Source organism: Pseudophryne corroboree, chromosome 1, assembly GCF_028390025.1.
Source record: "Pseudophryne corroboree isolate aPseCor3 chromosome 1, aPseCor3.hap2, whole genome shotgun sequence".
Lineage (NCBI taxonomy): Eukaryota > Metazoa > Chordata > Amphibia > Anura > Myobatrachidae > Pseudophryne > Pseudophryne corroboree.
In genome coordinates, this window is record NC_086444.1 from 320,579,256 (window position 1) to 320,593,525 (window position 14,270).

Consider the following 14,270-nt stretch of genomic DNA (forward strand, 5'->3'; position numbering starts at 1 on the left):
CGCTCCTCCTCCATGGTGTCTACCATGCATGGCTGCACTGACTGGGAGTCTTCAGCAGAGCGGAACCGTAATTCCTTACTGCAATTCGGTAATGTTACATTATACCTACTGTCTCTCTCTGTAGTCTGTACTTGCTATCTTTCTCTGACACTGCTCTCTCTCTGTACCTGCTGTCTTTCTCTGCCCCTGCTCTTTCTGTCCCTGCTGTCTCCCTCGCTTTCCTGGCTCTCTCTGCCCCTACTGTCTCTCTCTGTCCCTACTGTCTCCCTCTTTCCTGGCTCTCTGTACCTGCTGTCTTTCTCGGACCCTGCTCTCTCTCTGCCCCTACTGTCTCTCACTGACCCTGCTCTTTCTGTCCCTTCCCTCTCTCTCTGTACCTGCTGTCTCTCTGAACCTGTCTTTCTCTAAACCTGCTCTCTGTTTCTGTTCCTGCTGTCTTTGACCCTGCTCTCTCTCTACCTGCTGTCTATCTCTGCCCCTGTTCTCTCTCTTTCTGTTCCTGCTGTGTCTCTCTGATCCTTCTCTCTATGTACCTGCTGTCTTTCTCTGACCCTGCTCTCTCTCTCTCTCTGTACCTGCTCTGTCCTTGCTGTCTCTCTATACCTGTCTCTCTCTGACCCTGCTCTTTGTCCCTTCCCTCTCTGTACCTGCTCTCTCTCTGACTCTGCTCTCTCTCTGTTCCTGCTGTCTCTCTCTCTCTCTCTCTGTCCCTGCTCTCTCTGTTCCTGCTGTGTCTCTGATCCTTCTCTCTCTGTACCTACTGTCTCTCTCTGACCCTGCTCTCTCTGTCCTTGCAGTCTCTTTCTCTGTCCCTACTTTCTCTCTACCCTTCCCTCTCTCTCTGTACCTGCTGTCTCTCGGACCCTGCTCTCTCTCTCTCTCTCTGTCCCTACTCTCTCTGTGTTCCTGCTGTCTCTCTCTGGCCCTGCTGCTATCTCTCTTTCTGTTCCTGCTGTGTCTCTGATCCTTCCCTCTCTGACCCTGCCGTCTCCCTCTCTGACCCTGCTCTCTCTGCCCCTACTGTCTCTCTCTGACCCTGCTCTCTTTCTCTCTGCTCTTGCAGTTTCTGGCCCTGCTATCTCTCTTCCGGTCCCTGCTGACTATGATCCTGCGCTCTCTCTTTGCCTGCAGTCTATGATCTTGCTCTCTCTCTCGGTAACTGCTGTCTCTCTCTGGCCCTGCTCTCTCTCTGCTCCTACTGTCTCTTCCTGTCGTGCTGTCTTTCTCTGACACTGCTCTCTCTCTGTCCTTGCTGTCTCTGTACCTGCTGTCTCTCTCTCTGCCCCTACTGTCTCTCTAACCCTTCCCTCTCTCTCTGTACCTGCTATCTTTCTCTGACCCTGCACCTGATGTCTCTCTCTGTACTTGCTCTCTTCCTGTTCCTGCTGTCTCCCTCTCTAACCCTGCTCTCTCTGACCCTACTGTCTCTCTATCCTGCACTCTCTTTCTGTCCCTGCTGTCTCTCTATGATCCTACTCTCTTGGTATCTGCTGTCTTTCTCTGGCCCTGCTCGCTATCTCTCTTCTTGTCCCTGCTGTCTCCCTGTACCTGCTGTCTTTCTCTGGCCCTGCTCTCTCTGATCCTGCTGTCTCTCTTCCTGTCCCTGCTATGATCCTGCTCTCTCTCTGTACCTGCTGTCTCTGACCCTGATCTCTCTCACCCTACTGTCTTTCTGTCCCTGCTGTCTCTCTGACTCTGCTCTCTTTCTCTGCTACCTTCCGTCTCTCTCTCCCTACCTGTCCCTGCTGTCTCTCTATGATCCTGCTCTCTTAGTACCTGCTGTCTCTACTTGCTGTCTCTCTGACCCTACTGTCTCTCTCTGATCCTGCTCTGTCTTCCTGTCCCTGCTCTCGCTCTCTGTCCCTGCCGTCTCTCTGATCCTGCTCGCGCTCTCTGCCCCTACTGTCTCTCTGGCCCTGCTCTCTCTCTCTCTGACCCTGCTGTTGCTCTCTGGTCCTCTGTCTGACCCTGCTCTCTTTCTGTACCTGTCTCACTCTTACCCTGCTCTCTCTCTCTACCAGCTGCGTCTCTCTTTCTGTACCTGCTCTCTCTCTCTCTATGCCTGATGTCTTTCTCTGACCCTGCTGTTTCTCTCTCTCGCTGTCCCTGTCTACCACTTTATATCCCTGCTGTCTCTCTGTCCCAGTTGTCTGTCTGTCCCTGCTGTATCTCTGTCCCCACCAAAGGCGCAACTAGGGTGGGTTGAGCAGCGCATGTGTCCTGGGCGCCACCCACTGATTGTGCCCCACTGACCAGCAAGACTTGTAGACTCCCCAGCAGCTCTTCCACCAATGTCTTCTAATGAACGAAATCTGCCCCTTGGGATGACGTCACCCGTGCGCCAAACTGTATCAGGGGGAGAAGAACTTCGGTGGAGCTGCAGATCTACGCCGGGGGTCACCAGTCAGAAAGACTGTGGGGGAGAGCGATCCAGTCACAGAAGCCTTCGATTTCAGGTGAGTATATTTTTTATCTGGCTTTCTTAATGTATTTTTTCTCTGCTCAGTCACTCCCACCCATGTCCTCTGCTCTGTTCCTGGTCACCCCACAGCTTGTCACGACACTCTCACTGACCCCACTCACAGCCTGTCACCCCACACCCACTACCCACACTTACAGCCTGTCACCGCAAACCTGCTACTCTTCCTTCTCGCTCGCAGCCTGTCACCCCACACCAGCTACCCCCCTTCTCAATCACCTGTCATCCCACACCTGCTAACCCCCCTTATCACTCAAAGCCTGTCTCCCCACACCCACTGTCACCACTAACAGCTGCCTCGCTCTCTGTCCCTACTGTATGCCTCTGTGTCCCTACATCCCTGCTGCTTCTGTCCATACGTCCCTGCTGCCTCTCTCTCCCTGTCCCTACATCCCTGCTGCCTCTCTCTCCGTCCTGCTACCTCCCCCTGGGGGTCATTCCGAGTTAATCACATGCTGCAACTTTTTGCAGCCCGTGCTATCAGATAGACGCCGCCTATGGGGGAGTGTATTTTAGCTAAGCAAGTGTGCGATCGCATGTGCAGGGGAGCGGGGCAAAAAGTTGTGTGTAGTTTCTGAGTAGCTCTGTACTTACTCAGCCACTGCGATTACTTCAGCCTGTCAGGTCTCGGAATTTACGTCAGACACTCGCTCTGCAAACACCTCAAGACGCCTGTGTTTTCCTCACCACCCCCAGAAAACGGTCAGTTGCCACCCAAATCCGCCTCCCTGCTGTCAATCTTCTTGCGCTTGCCGCTGCGATCGCTTTCTTCGCTTTTCTTGTCGCTGCCTGGTGACGGCAACGACGCACCTGTGCACTGCCGCCCGCGCACATGCGCAGTTGTGACCTGTTTGCACGGCTGCAAAAAACTGCAGCGTGCGAACGGGTCAGAATGACCCCCTCTGTCCCTGGTGCCTCTGTCCCTACATTCCTACTGCCTCTATCCCTACTGTATGTTCCTGCTGCCTCTCTCTGTCCCTGACACTACTCTGTATGCCTGCTATGTCACTCTTTGGCTCTGTGTCCCTGCTGCCACTCTATCTCTGTCCCTTCAATCACTGGAGTTGGATGCTGCCAGTGTGGGAGCAGGAGTAGCTTGTTGGTTGCATCCCTCAAAATAGGGTCATCATAATGTCAAGATGCACAGTAATAACGTTTGTCTGATAAAAGGTCCAGGGGCCTAATTCAGACCTGATCGTAGCCCCGCAACATTCTGCAGGGCTACGATCAGGCACACTGACATGCGGGGGGACACCCAGCACAGGGCTAGTCTGGCCCACATGTCAAGCAGAAGTACAGAGTATCGCACAGCAGCAATGCTTTTGCACTCAGGAGTAGCTCCCAGCCAACGCAGCTTTTGCATGCTGGCCGGGAGCTACTTGTCGCTGCCTGGGTCGCAGCGACTGCGTGTGATGTCACGCAGCCTCTACAGCTCGCCCCCCGCACGGTTCGGCCATGCCTTTGTTGGCCGGACTACGCTCACAAAACTGTCAATCAGGCAGAGGTGATCACTAGGCAACGACAGCTGTCTGCTGTCAGCCGTGCACACTTCTGACCTGATCACACGCTGCTGTTCATCGCATTGCTGCGATCAGGTCAGAATGACCCCCCAAATGTGTGGCATAATGTGTATTTTTGCCCTAATGTGTGTATGGAGTACTACTACTGTCTGGCATGATGTGTACAATGGGTACTACTGCTGTTGGCATAATGTGTATATGGGGTACTACGACTGTGTTGCGTAACATGTAAATGGGGTACCACCACTGTGGCATAACATGTACATTTACATCCCCGGCTTAAAATAGAAAAATAAGTAAGTAAAAAGCCCCAGGTAACAAGAATTTTTTTTATTTTTTATTTTGTGTTCAGCAGTTTTATAGCAATTAACCAGTTTACATATCTATAGAAGGTTTAAATCATGCTTTTATAGGTTTGTGGGGGGTTTTTTGTGTTTTTTTTTTTTTTTGGTGGGGGTGGGGGGGGGAGACGCGCCATTTTTCATCTTGCCCTGGGCTCCTGAAAGCCTAGTCACGCCTCTGGTATAGATTGTGCCTTTTCAAATCATCACTGTACCTGTAAACGTAAGGTCCACGTTGTTCAACCCTTGGCTTCTCTCCTAAAAGAACTTCCTTAGTATTCATGACTTCAAATATGTAGATGGACATAAAAAAGGGAACCGGGAGATCCCTCCACATTTCAAAAGCAAACCCACTACTTGGATCTATGCGGACATTCTGCAAAAGAGGTAAAGAGTAGACGATCATTAGAGAAATGCAAACGTCCCTTTGGTAATTAATCAAAGTGTTACATTTATCAGAGAAAAGTAGGCACAAGATTCAGATAAAACTTTAAAAAAGGGGAATAAAATTAATTTTGGAATACTCTATTCTAGATCACATAAATCATTGGGGTATATTTACTAAAAGGTGAGAGATTTTTTGAACTGGTGATGTTGCCCATGGCAGCCAGATTCTTTTATCTGCAAGAAGCAGCTAGATAACTGTTAAGTACAGCCTTAGCCTGATTGGTCCATGGGCAAAATCACCAGTTCTAAAAATCTCCTACCTTAGTAAAATTTACCCCATTGTGTGTACTCTTACTTGATAAAGGTCATAGGTTCTCAAACTCTGTCCTCAGGACCCAAACAATGCATGTTTTCCAGGTCTCCTCACAGACTCACAAGTGAAATAATTAACTCCACCTTTGGATCTTTTCAAATGTGCCAGCGAGTAATGAATACACCTGTGTACCTGCTAGGCGATCTGGAAAACATGAACCGTTTGGGAATCGGTGAATAAATGAAAGTAAACACATATACAACTCAACTAATGCGTTCCATTGGTACGGTGTCTTCCGTATTTCACGTCTCCTGTTGAGGGGGTTACGTTAGCCATGTTGCCTAATATCTCCATGCCTACAGTCAAAGTAAGCGGTAATTACTAATTTTTAAAAACTGTGATATATATTTTTCCTTCAGGAAACACATTGGTTTTTAAAACTGATCACCAATTAACAGTTCCCTGGTGACTTTCTAACCCAAGTGATAAATCCTACACCTTTCATTCGGCAGTAAACTTTTCTCGTTCACACAATGACTACATACGCCTAGCTAATGCGCTTGTTCCTCTGGTGCAGTGAACAGATTCATAATATTTATTTTTTAAAAACACTTTACTCTTTTATTCTTTACCATCTTTATATCTTTAAAGTTCTAAATATTATTACACAAACCCTATTTAGGGGATACTATTGCTGACTTCAAGCATTAAATAAACAAATGTACTGTTTGAACTGGTAAATTGACAACGTTGTTTGAATTGATCATTGTACAGTATGAACTGTACTAGGAATACACATACAACATACTTAAAGATTATTTACCATTTGATAAGCACATGATATGTGGCTCATAAGCCTTAAAATAAATAAGGGTATCAAATAAAACATTGTTTGTTTTTAACCCATCTAGTGGAATTACAGTAGATCGGACTACATTTTCATTAAATAACTCCCTTTTGTCTTTGAGTCAGAAGGTAGCATCATCAGTATAAATTATTAATAGTGACTCACTTAGGAGGACTTGCATAGAAAATAAATGAAGAAATTTCCATTTGTCTGGTTGATTGCACATTGATAAAAAAATAATAAATAATTTTTATTATTATTATTTAATAGTTCTAAAAGTTTCTGGCCCAGATTTCTCAAGGCATGGAGAGTGATAAAGTGCACGGTCATAAAGTACAAAACAACCAGCTACTAGCTGCCATTTTACAGGCCGTGTTTGAAAAATTACAGTTAGGAGCTGATTGGTTGGTACTGTTTCTCCTGCAATTTATCACTCTCTCCTAGGCTTGATAAATCTGGGCCTCTATCTGAAGCACCAATTGTGTGTTTTATTGCGCGATGAAGCTGCCTACACAGTCGCAAAAGTCATCAAAGAGGTGAGAGATTGCAACTAGGAAGCAGCGAGTGTCTTTTTTTGCATTTTTCCTAAAAAAATTCTGTGTGTGACTGCAACTGTATTTGCATACAATATGCTATGCTACAGTCTTTACCTGGAAAACAATGTAACGTGGCATTTCAAAGGCAGAGAGCCGCAACTACATACAGAATATAGGCATGCTGCATATCATTTTAATCAGCAGAAGCCGTTGTGCGACTTGTTACATTACTTGTGTCTAAGATGCATTTTCACAGAAAATATGCAAAGAAAGACGCTCAGTGTTACAGAGTCCCGCCACGTCATGGTACAACTTCAAGGGCTATTTAGCGTAACTGCAAAAAGGATGTAAGAGGACACATCTGTATATCATTTGTCTATTAGGGATAAAAATAATTCAGGAGACACCATGAGGAACTGAACTAAAACTGCAAACCCATATACTGGCCACAACTTGACATGTTTCTTTGATACAGGGTACAGGAGGGTGGCACTCGATATACCGGCGATTGGTAACCTGGTGCTCAGCATACCAGAGCTGGGATACCGACAACTATTTTCCCTTTTGGGGTGTCCACGACACCCCTGGGGGGAAAAGAAATAGCATAGCGCGCCACCGAGCCCGCAAGGGGCTCTTTTGCACTTGCCTCGCTGACGGTATTCCAGTGGTTGGGATCCCGGCACCGGTATGCTGACCGCCGGCCACTCATGCCACTCATAGTAGACCCATACAGGATATATCGGAAATTTACCAACAGGTTCAGGTGCTTATTAGAAGTCATTATCAATCATATGTGCACATTTATACAAGCTGCAAAACACAATGTATGGTTTGTGATTACATACACTAACAATCCATACAGCAACGGATACAAACCTATTAAAAAAAAAAAATCTATTTGATTTTGTGCTAACATACAGTCTGATATGCGAATTACAAATGGTTTTTAATTTATTGATCCACCATACTACAACCGTTTCCTGTATAAAAAACACCCCCAAAAAATATTTTTTTTTATAGAAATATAAATAACCAAAATCAGTTATACACCATACATAACAGATGATCGTAAAAATGCTATAAATATCTGTTGATTGCACTAGGGGTTAAAACCACACCACTCTTTCAGGTGTTTCTATGTATTGTTACCAACTTTCCTTAGTGTATTAATTAACACCCTAGAGAGGTGTAAAGTCACTTTTAATATTGCACATACATGTGTCTTTCATATGCCCTCCTTTGTGAAATGTTCAGCTCAAATGGTGTTAGCTCAGTGTGTGACCATATATGTATTTAAAGGTCCATTCTCCTGGATGACTAGGCACCTTTTTTTTCCCCAATGGGCCAGTGCGAAGGGCCAGATGTACTAAGCGTTGAAAAGTGCTATATGTCATGGAGATAAAGTACCAGCCAACCAGTTCCTAACTGTCATTTTTCAAACCCAGCCAGTGAAATGGAAGGTAAGCGCTGATTGGCTAGTACTTAATCACCGTGAAATGTATCACTGTTCAATGCTTAGTACGTCTTCCCCGAAATTAGGTAGGTTTCTTAGGCAGCTGCGGCCACACACCACTGGCTGCTGTCCCACTGCACTCCGCTAGCAAAGTGCGTGCTGTCTACTGTTAGCCGGCAAATTAACAGCTCTCCCGGATGATAAAGTATTCACAGCGTGGCTCGGGTCCAATCGCCTCCAAATGGCAAACTGGAGATCACATGGGGTCCTTCACGAGCAATATATGGGTACCAGTCTCCTTCGCTAACTAGTTTTACTGGTTTATAGCGGAGCTTTCTCAAAGAGCCGGAATGCAGACGCCGGAAACCGAACAGCCATCAGAATGCAAACGCTGGAACCCTGACAGCCAGCATCCAGAGCATAAGTATTGCGGGTAGGTTAGGCTGCAGGAAGGGGGGATAGAGTCAGGCACCACTGAGGGGGAGGTTATGTTTAGGCATCGAGTGGGGGAGGGTTAGAGTTGGGCTGTAGGATGGATGGGGGGGGGGGGGGGTTAGGTTTAAACACCACAGGGGAGAGGTTAGGGTCAGGCACCACAGGGGGAGGTTAGGGTCAGGCACCACAGGGGGAGGTTAGGGTCAGGCACCAGTAAGGGAGTGTTAGGGTCAGGGGGTGTGGGGATTTCAACTTTTGGGGAGCAGATTCTATATCCGGACCACTGGCATCCCATACGTCGACAAATAATACTGAATCCGTATGGTGTATAATGGATTTTGGTTCTTTATATACATTTTTTAAATGTGTTTTTATACAGCAACCGGTTGCTATATAGTACGGCGAATCAATAAATTAAAACCATTTGTAATTTACGTATCAGACTCCATTGTATTAGTGCAAAATCAAATAGCTTTTTTTTCTTTTTTTATTACAGGATATATTGGATCAGTTTTTGAACTACTGGCTGCTACCTTAGATTGCTTATTTAAGTCTGTGTAACGGAATATAAATACAGGTTGAGTATCCCATATCCAAATATTCCGAAATACGGAATATTCCGAAATACAGACTTTCTTGAGAGAGTGAAAAAGGGAAACCTTTGTTTTTTGATGGCTCAATGTATACAAACTTTGTTTAATACACAAAGTTATTAAAAATATTGTATTAAATTACCTCTAGGCTTTGTGTATAAGGTGTATATGAAACATAAAATGAATTGTGTGAATGTGGACACACTTTGTTTAATGCACAAAATTATTAAAAATATTGTCTAAAATGACCTTCAGGCTGTGTGTATAAGATGTATATGTAACATAAATGCCTTCTGTGCTTAGATTTAAGTCCCATCACCATGATATCTCATTATGGTATGCATTTATTCCAAAATATGGAAAAATCCGATATCCAAAATACCCCTGGTCCCAAGCGTTTTGGATAAGGGATACTCAACCTGTATAATGTTCCACTTGAGACCAGAAGCACACACTGTATTCAATATTCACACTGCAGTGCCAGACATATAAAATGGTATGTATAATATAATATAACATAATATAATATATTAGTACAGATAAGACAGCACTCCTTAATATAAATACAGGTGCGGTGCCAGGTTCATATGAAAAAATAAACACACTCCCCTCCCCCCCCCCCCCCCTTTCATGAAACAAAAAAAAGCAAAGAACCTGCACTCACGTTTATGAAGTTTTTATTTTGACAAACTCACATGGAGGCCACGAAATATCCAGGAATCAGCGGCAACTGCCCACCTGACGATCGTTTCAACCAACTTGCTGTTGGTTTTCCTTAGGGGCATTGGTTGAAATGATCATTGGGCGGGCTGTTGTCGATTATATAAGAGTGTGTATATATAATATATTTATTACACACACGTATATAAATTTTATAGATTTTTTGTAGAACACTTTAAATACACCATATATGAATATTAATAAATACTATTTTATATTACACAGCAATCTATCCCTACACATTTACATAGTGGAGTAAAAGTATTTTTTTCTTTTTACCAGTTAGTGAATTCTGCTTCACTACATGACAGTTTAGGCCAAAAGTGGATGTTTACTTAGGTAGATCAGGATTACTATTGGACATTCATGAGTAAACTTTGAACAGTAGATCACAGAGGATTTAGTTTGCCTGCTGAAGTCAACTTTTTGCAATGTGTTCTACAAAACCAGATAGCAGCAGTGCAAAGGAAAAACAAAGCCGCAAAACTAAAAGGAAGTAAAAATAAATAAATAGGACTATGTGTGGGATTTGCGACCAAATCTTTTTTATGGATTTTAGAATTAAAGTTTGTTCTGGAGGAAAAAGGGTCAAATATGTGTGACCCCTTCAATTTCCCCCTCCCTCCCTTTGCCCACAGCCACACACAAAACAAAGGTCTTTGAACTATGTGGTTAGCTGAGGTACAAGTGCACCATGAAGAGAAAAGTGCAAAATGGAATTGGTATGGGCAAAACTTGGGGTTTTGGAAATCGTACCCCTGCAAAAGGTGTGAGGCTCACTACAAAAGACTTCACACCTTTATTGAAATTGTGGATTTTTTTTTAAATAAGGCATGAAACCATGGTAAATTCATTATAAATAACTAGTTTTAAGCAAGGGGAAAAAAATGAAATTAAAATACCAAGGGGTATATGCAATTCCGGACGAATTGCGGCATTTTTTCGCCCGTTTTTAAATTCGACACAATTCGACCGTCGAATTCCGGCCGGCGGGTGCCGGAATTTGACATATTAAATAAAAAACGGATTCAACAGTCCCGCTGTAGAAAAACGGACCAATTGACGGATAAGTGCATCCTGGATTTCACTTTTCGGACGGCACAAAAATCGTTAAAAACCGGAAAAAAATTGCGTGGGGTCCCCACTCCTAAGCATAACCAGCCTCGGGCTCTTTGAGCCAGTCCTGGTTGTAAAAATACGGGGGAAAAATTGACATGGGATCCCCCGTATTTTTAGAACCAGCACCGGGCTGGGATGCGGTCAAGATGCCGCCGGACGGAATCCCGGCGGTCGAAATACCGACGCCGGAATCCCGACCGCCACAATCCCGACATTCTCCCTCCGTGGGTGTCCAAGACACCCATAGAGGGAGAATATAATAGTGTGCCGAGCGTAGCGAGGCACCGTGCCCGCAGCGTGGCGAGCGAAGCGAACCCGCAAGGGGCTGCGTTCCGCTCACCACCCCTGTCGGGATTGTGTGGTCGGGATTCCGGCGTCGGTATTTCGACCGCCGGGATTCTGACCGGCGGCATTTAGTACTGATCCCACCGGGCTCTGCGTCCGGTCCTGGTGCAAAAAATACGGGGGACAAAAGATGTAGGGGTCCCCCTTATTTTTTACATCAGCACCGGGCTCCACTAGCTGGAGAGATAATGCCACAGCCGGGGGACACTTTTATACCGGTCCCTGCGGCCGTGGCATTAAATATCCAACTAGTCACCCCTGGTCGGGGTACCCTGGAGGATTGGGGACCCCTTAAATCAAGGGGTCCCCCCCCTCTGGCAACCCAAGGGCCAGGGGTGATGCCAGAGGCTGCCCCCCCCCCCCCATCCAAGGTCTGCGGATGGGGGGCTGATAGCCATGTGTAAAAATGAAAGAATATTGTTTTTTGTAGCATAACTACAAGTCCCAGCAAGCCTCCCCCGCAAGCTGGTACTTGGAGGACCACAAGTACCAGCATGCGGGGGTAAAACGGGCACGCTGGTACCTGTAGTTCTACTGCAAAAAAAATACCCAAATAAAAACAGGATACAGACACCGTGAAAGTAAAACTATTACATACATGCCGACACACACTTACCTATGTTGACACGCCGACTCTGCCCACACGTCTCCAAGTAGAATACGGGGTACTTGAAAATAAAATTATACTCGCCTAAATCCAGTGTCCTGTTCTTTTTTTGTAATCCACGTACTTGGCAAAAAAACAAACCGCATTTACCCGATCCACGCGGACTGAAAGGGGTCCCATGTTTACACATGGGACCCCTTTCCCCGAATGCCGAGACCCCCTGTGACTCCTGTCACAGAGGGTCCCTGCAGGCAATCAGGGAGCGCCACGTCGTGGCACTCTCCTGATTGGCTATGCGCGTCTGAGCTGTCAGACAGCGCATCGCAAAGCCTCTCCATTATCTTCAATGGTGGGAACTTTGCGGTCAGCGGTGAGGATACTCGCGGTCAGCCGCTGACCGCGGGTAACCTCACCGCTGACCGCAAAGTTCCCACCATTGAATATAATGGAGGGGCTGTGCGATGCGCTGTCTGCCAGCTCAGATGCGCATAGGCAATCAGGAGAGTGCCACGACGTGGCACTCCCCGATTACCTGAAGGGACCCTCTGTGACAGGAGTCACAGGGGGTCTCAGCATTCGGGGAAAGGGGTCCCATGTGTAAACATGGGACCCCTTTCAGTCCGCGTGGAACGGGTAAATGCGGTTGTTTTTTTGCCAAGTACGTGGATTACAAAAACAGGACAGGACACACTGGATTTAGGCGAGTATAATTTTATTTTAAGGTACCCCGGATTCTACATGGAGAAGTGGACAGAGGTCGGAGTGTGAACATAGGTAAGTATGTGTGTGTCGGCGTGTGTGTAATAAAGTTGTACTTTCATGGTGTGCGTGTCCTGTTTTTATTTGGGTATTTTTTTTGCAGTAGAACTACAGGTACCAGCGGGCCCGTTTTACCCCCTGCATGCTGGTACTTGTGGTTCTCCAAGTACCAGCTTGCGGGGGAGGCTTGCTGGGACTTGTAGTTCTGCTGCAAAAAACAATACTCTTTAATTTTTACACATGGCTATCAGCCCCCCATCCGCAGACCTTGGATGGGGGGACGGACAGCCTCGGGCTTCACCCCAGGCCCTTGGGTTGCCAGAGGGGGGGACCCCTTGATTTAAGGGGTCCCCACTCCTCCAGGGTACCCAGGCCAGGGGTGACTAGTTGGGTATTTAATGCCACGGCCGCAGGGACCGGTATAAAAGTGTCCCCCGGCTGTGGCATTATCTCCCCAGCTAGTGGAGCCCGGTGCGGTTTAAAAAAATACGGGGGACCCCTACGCTTTTTGTCCCCCGTATTTTTTGCACCAGGACCGGACGCAGAGCCCGGTGCTGGTTCTAAAAATACGGGGGATCCCCTGTCCATTTTTCCCCCGTATTTTTACAACCAGGACCGGCTCAAAGAGCCCGAGGCTGGTTATGCTTAGGAGGGGGGACCCCACGCATTTTTTTTTCAGAATTTTAACCCATTCCCACTGAAAACTATGCTCTCTCACTTTTTAGTCAGTTAAAAAAAAATATATTATTTAAAAAAAATATATATAAATAGTTGAAAATCCTAATAGACAAACCAAGTACCTAATCCCTTCTAATATAAATAGATATGCTATTAGCAATAAAAATTAAAAAAAACGCCAAAAAAAACATGTTTTAAATTTTTTTTAAATTAGATTCCGCCAAAGTGAGGCGGAATGAAACTGACGAATTTACTGTCGAAAAGCACTGTTGTCGAATCGACATTTTTCAATTGAATATACTTTTTTCGAAAAGCCGCATTTTTACCATTGCAGACATGTCGAATTTGTGAACTGTCGAATTTGTGAACCGTCGGATCTGAAAAGTCAGTTTTTTTGTAGAAAAGTACTGTATTGCATTGTCGAATTTTTCTTGGGTCGAAAATGCCCCGTTTTTCGAAATTTTCGGCAATTCGACCGCAATTGCACATACCCCTTCAAATATCATGGTTGCATAAGTGTGCATACCCCTAAATGAACACTTTGTGGAAGCACCATTTGCTTTTATTAATTATAGGAGTTTGTACTAAAAACCGTTACCACTGAGAAAAAGCCACCCCTGCTTCACTCACCTGTTACCAGTGCGAAGCAGGAGGCTACCACAATTGTTACTAATACCCCTTTCACATCGCCAAAATAACCCAGGTTGTTGCTGGGTCATGAATATCCCGAGTTGAGCAACCCGGGTTAAAAGAAGGGTTAAACACGGGTCGTTGTGCAGTGTGAAATCTTCTGACCCGGGATATTCAACCAGGGTCTCAGAAAAAGTTGCTGATTGGCTGTTTATGTGTCTACTCAGTGCAGACCCAGGCCCCTCCTTTTATTTCCTTTGAAACCTCATCAATGTGAGCCAGAAAAGTCCATTAAAATCACCTCACAGTATTTAACAGGGTTTAGTGAGAAAAGGCACCAACCCGGGAATAACCCAGGTTGAAACTGTTAAAGTGTCGGAGCCTGCTCGGGCCAGGGTCCGACCAGGGTTTGCAATCTGAAAGCGGTATGAACTAGCTCCTCCATGCTGTGAACAGGACCTGGGTTGAATGACCCAGGTTACCCGTTCACACTGCAACCTAACCTGGC

At 45.8% G+C, this 14,270-nt stretch overlaps 1 protein-coding gene across 3 annotated transcripts in view; it reads right to left on the bottom strand.

The window, feature by feature from the left end:
* Positions 1-14,270, bottom strand: part of SCARB1 (scavenger receptor class B member 1) — a 215,088-nt gene that overhangs the window by 105,611 nt on the left and 95,207 nt on the right. For all 3 annotated transcript variants that reach the window (XM_063964593.1, XM_063964592.1, XM_063964591.1), the window contains exon 2: positions 4,556-4,716. In XM_063964593.1, coding sequence (XP_063820663.1) covers positions 4,556-4,716 — 161 coding nt within the window. The remainder of the gene's footprint in view (positions 1-4,555; positions 4,717-14,270) is intronic.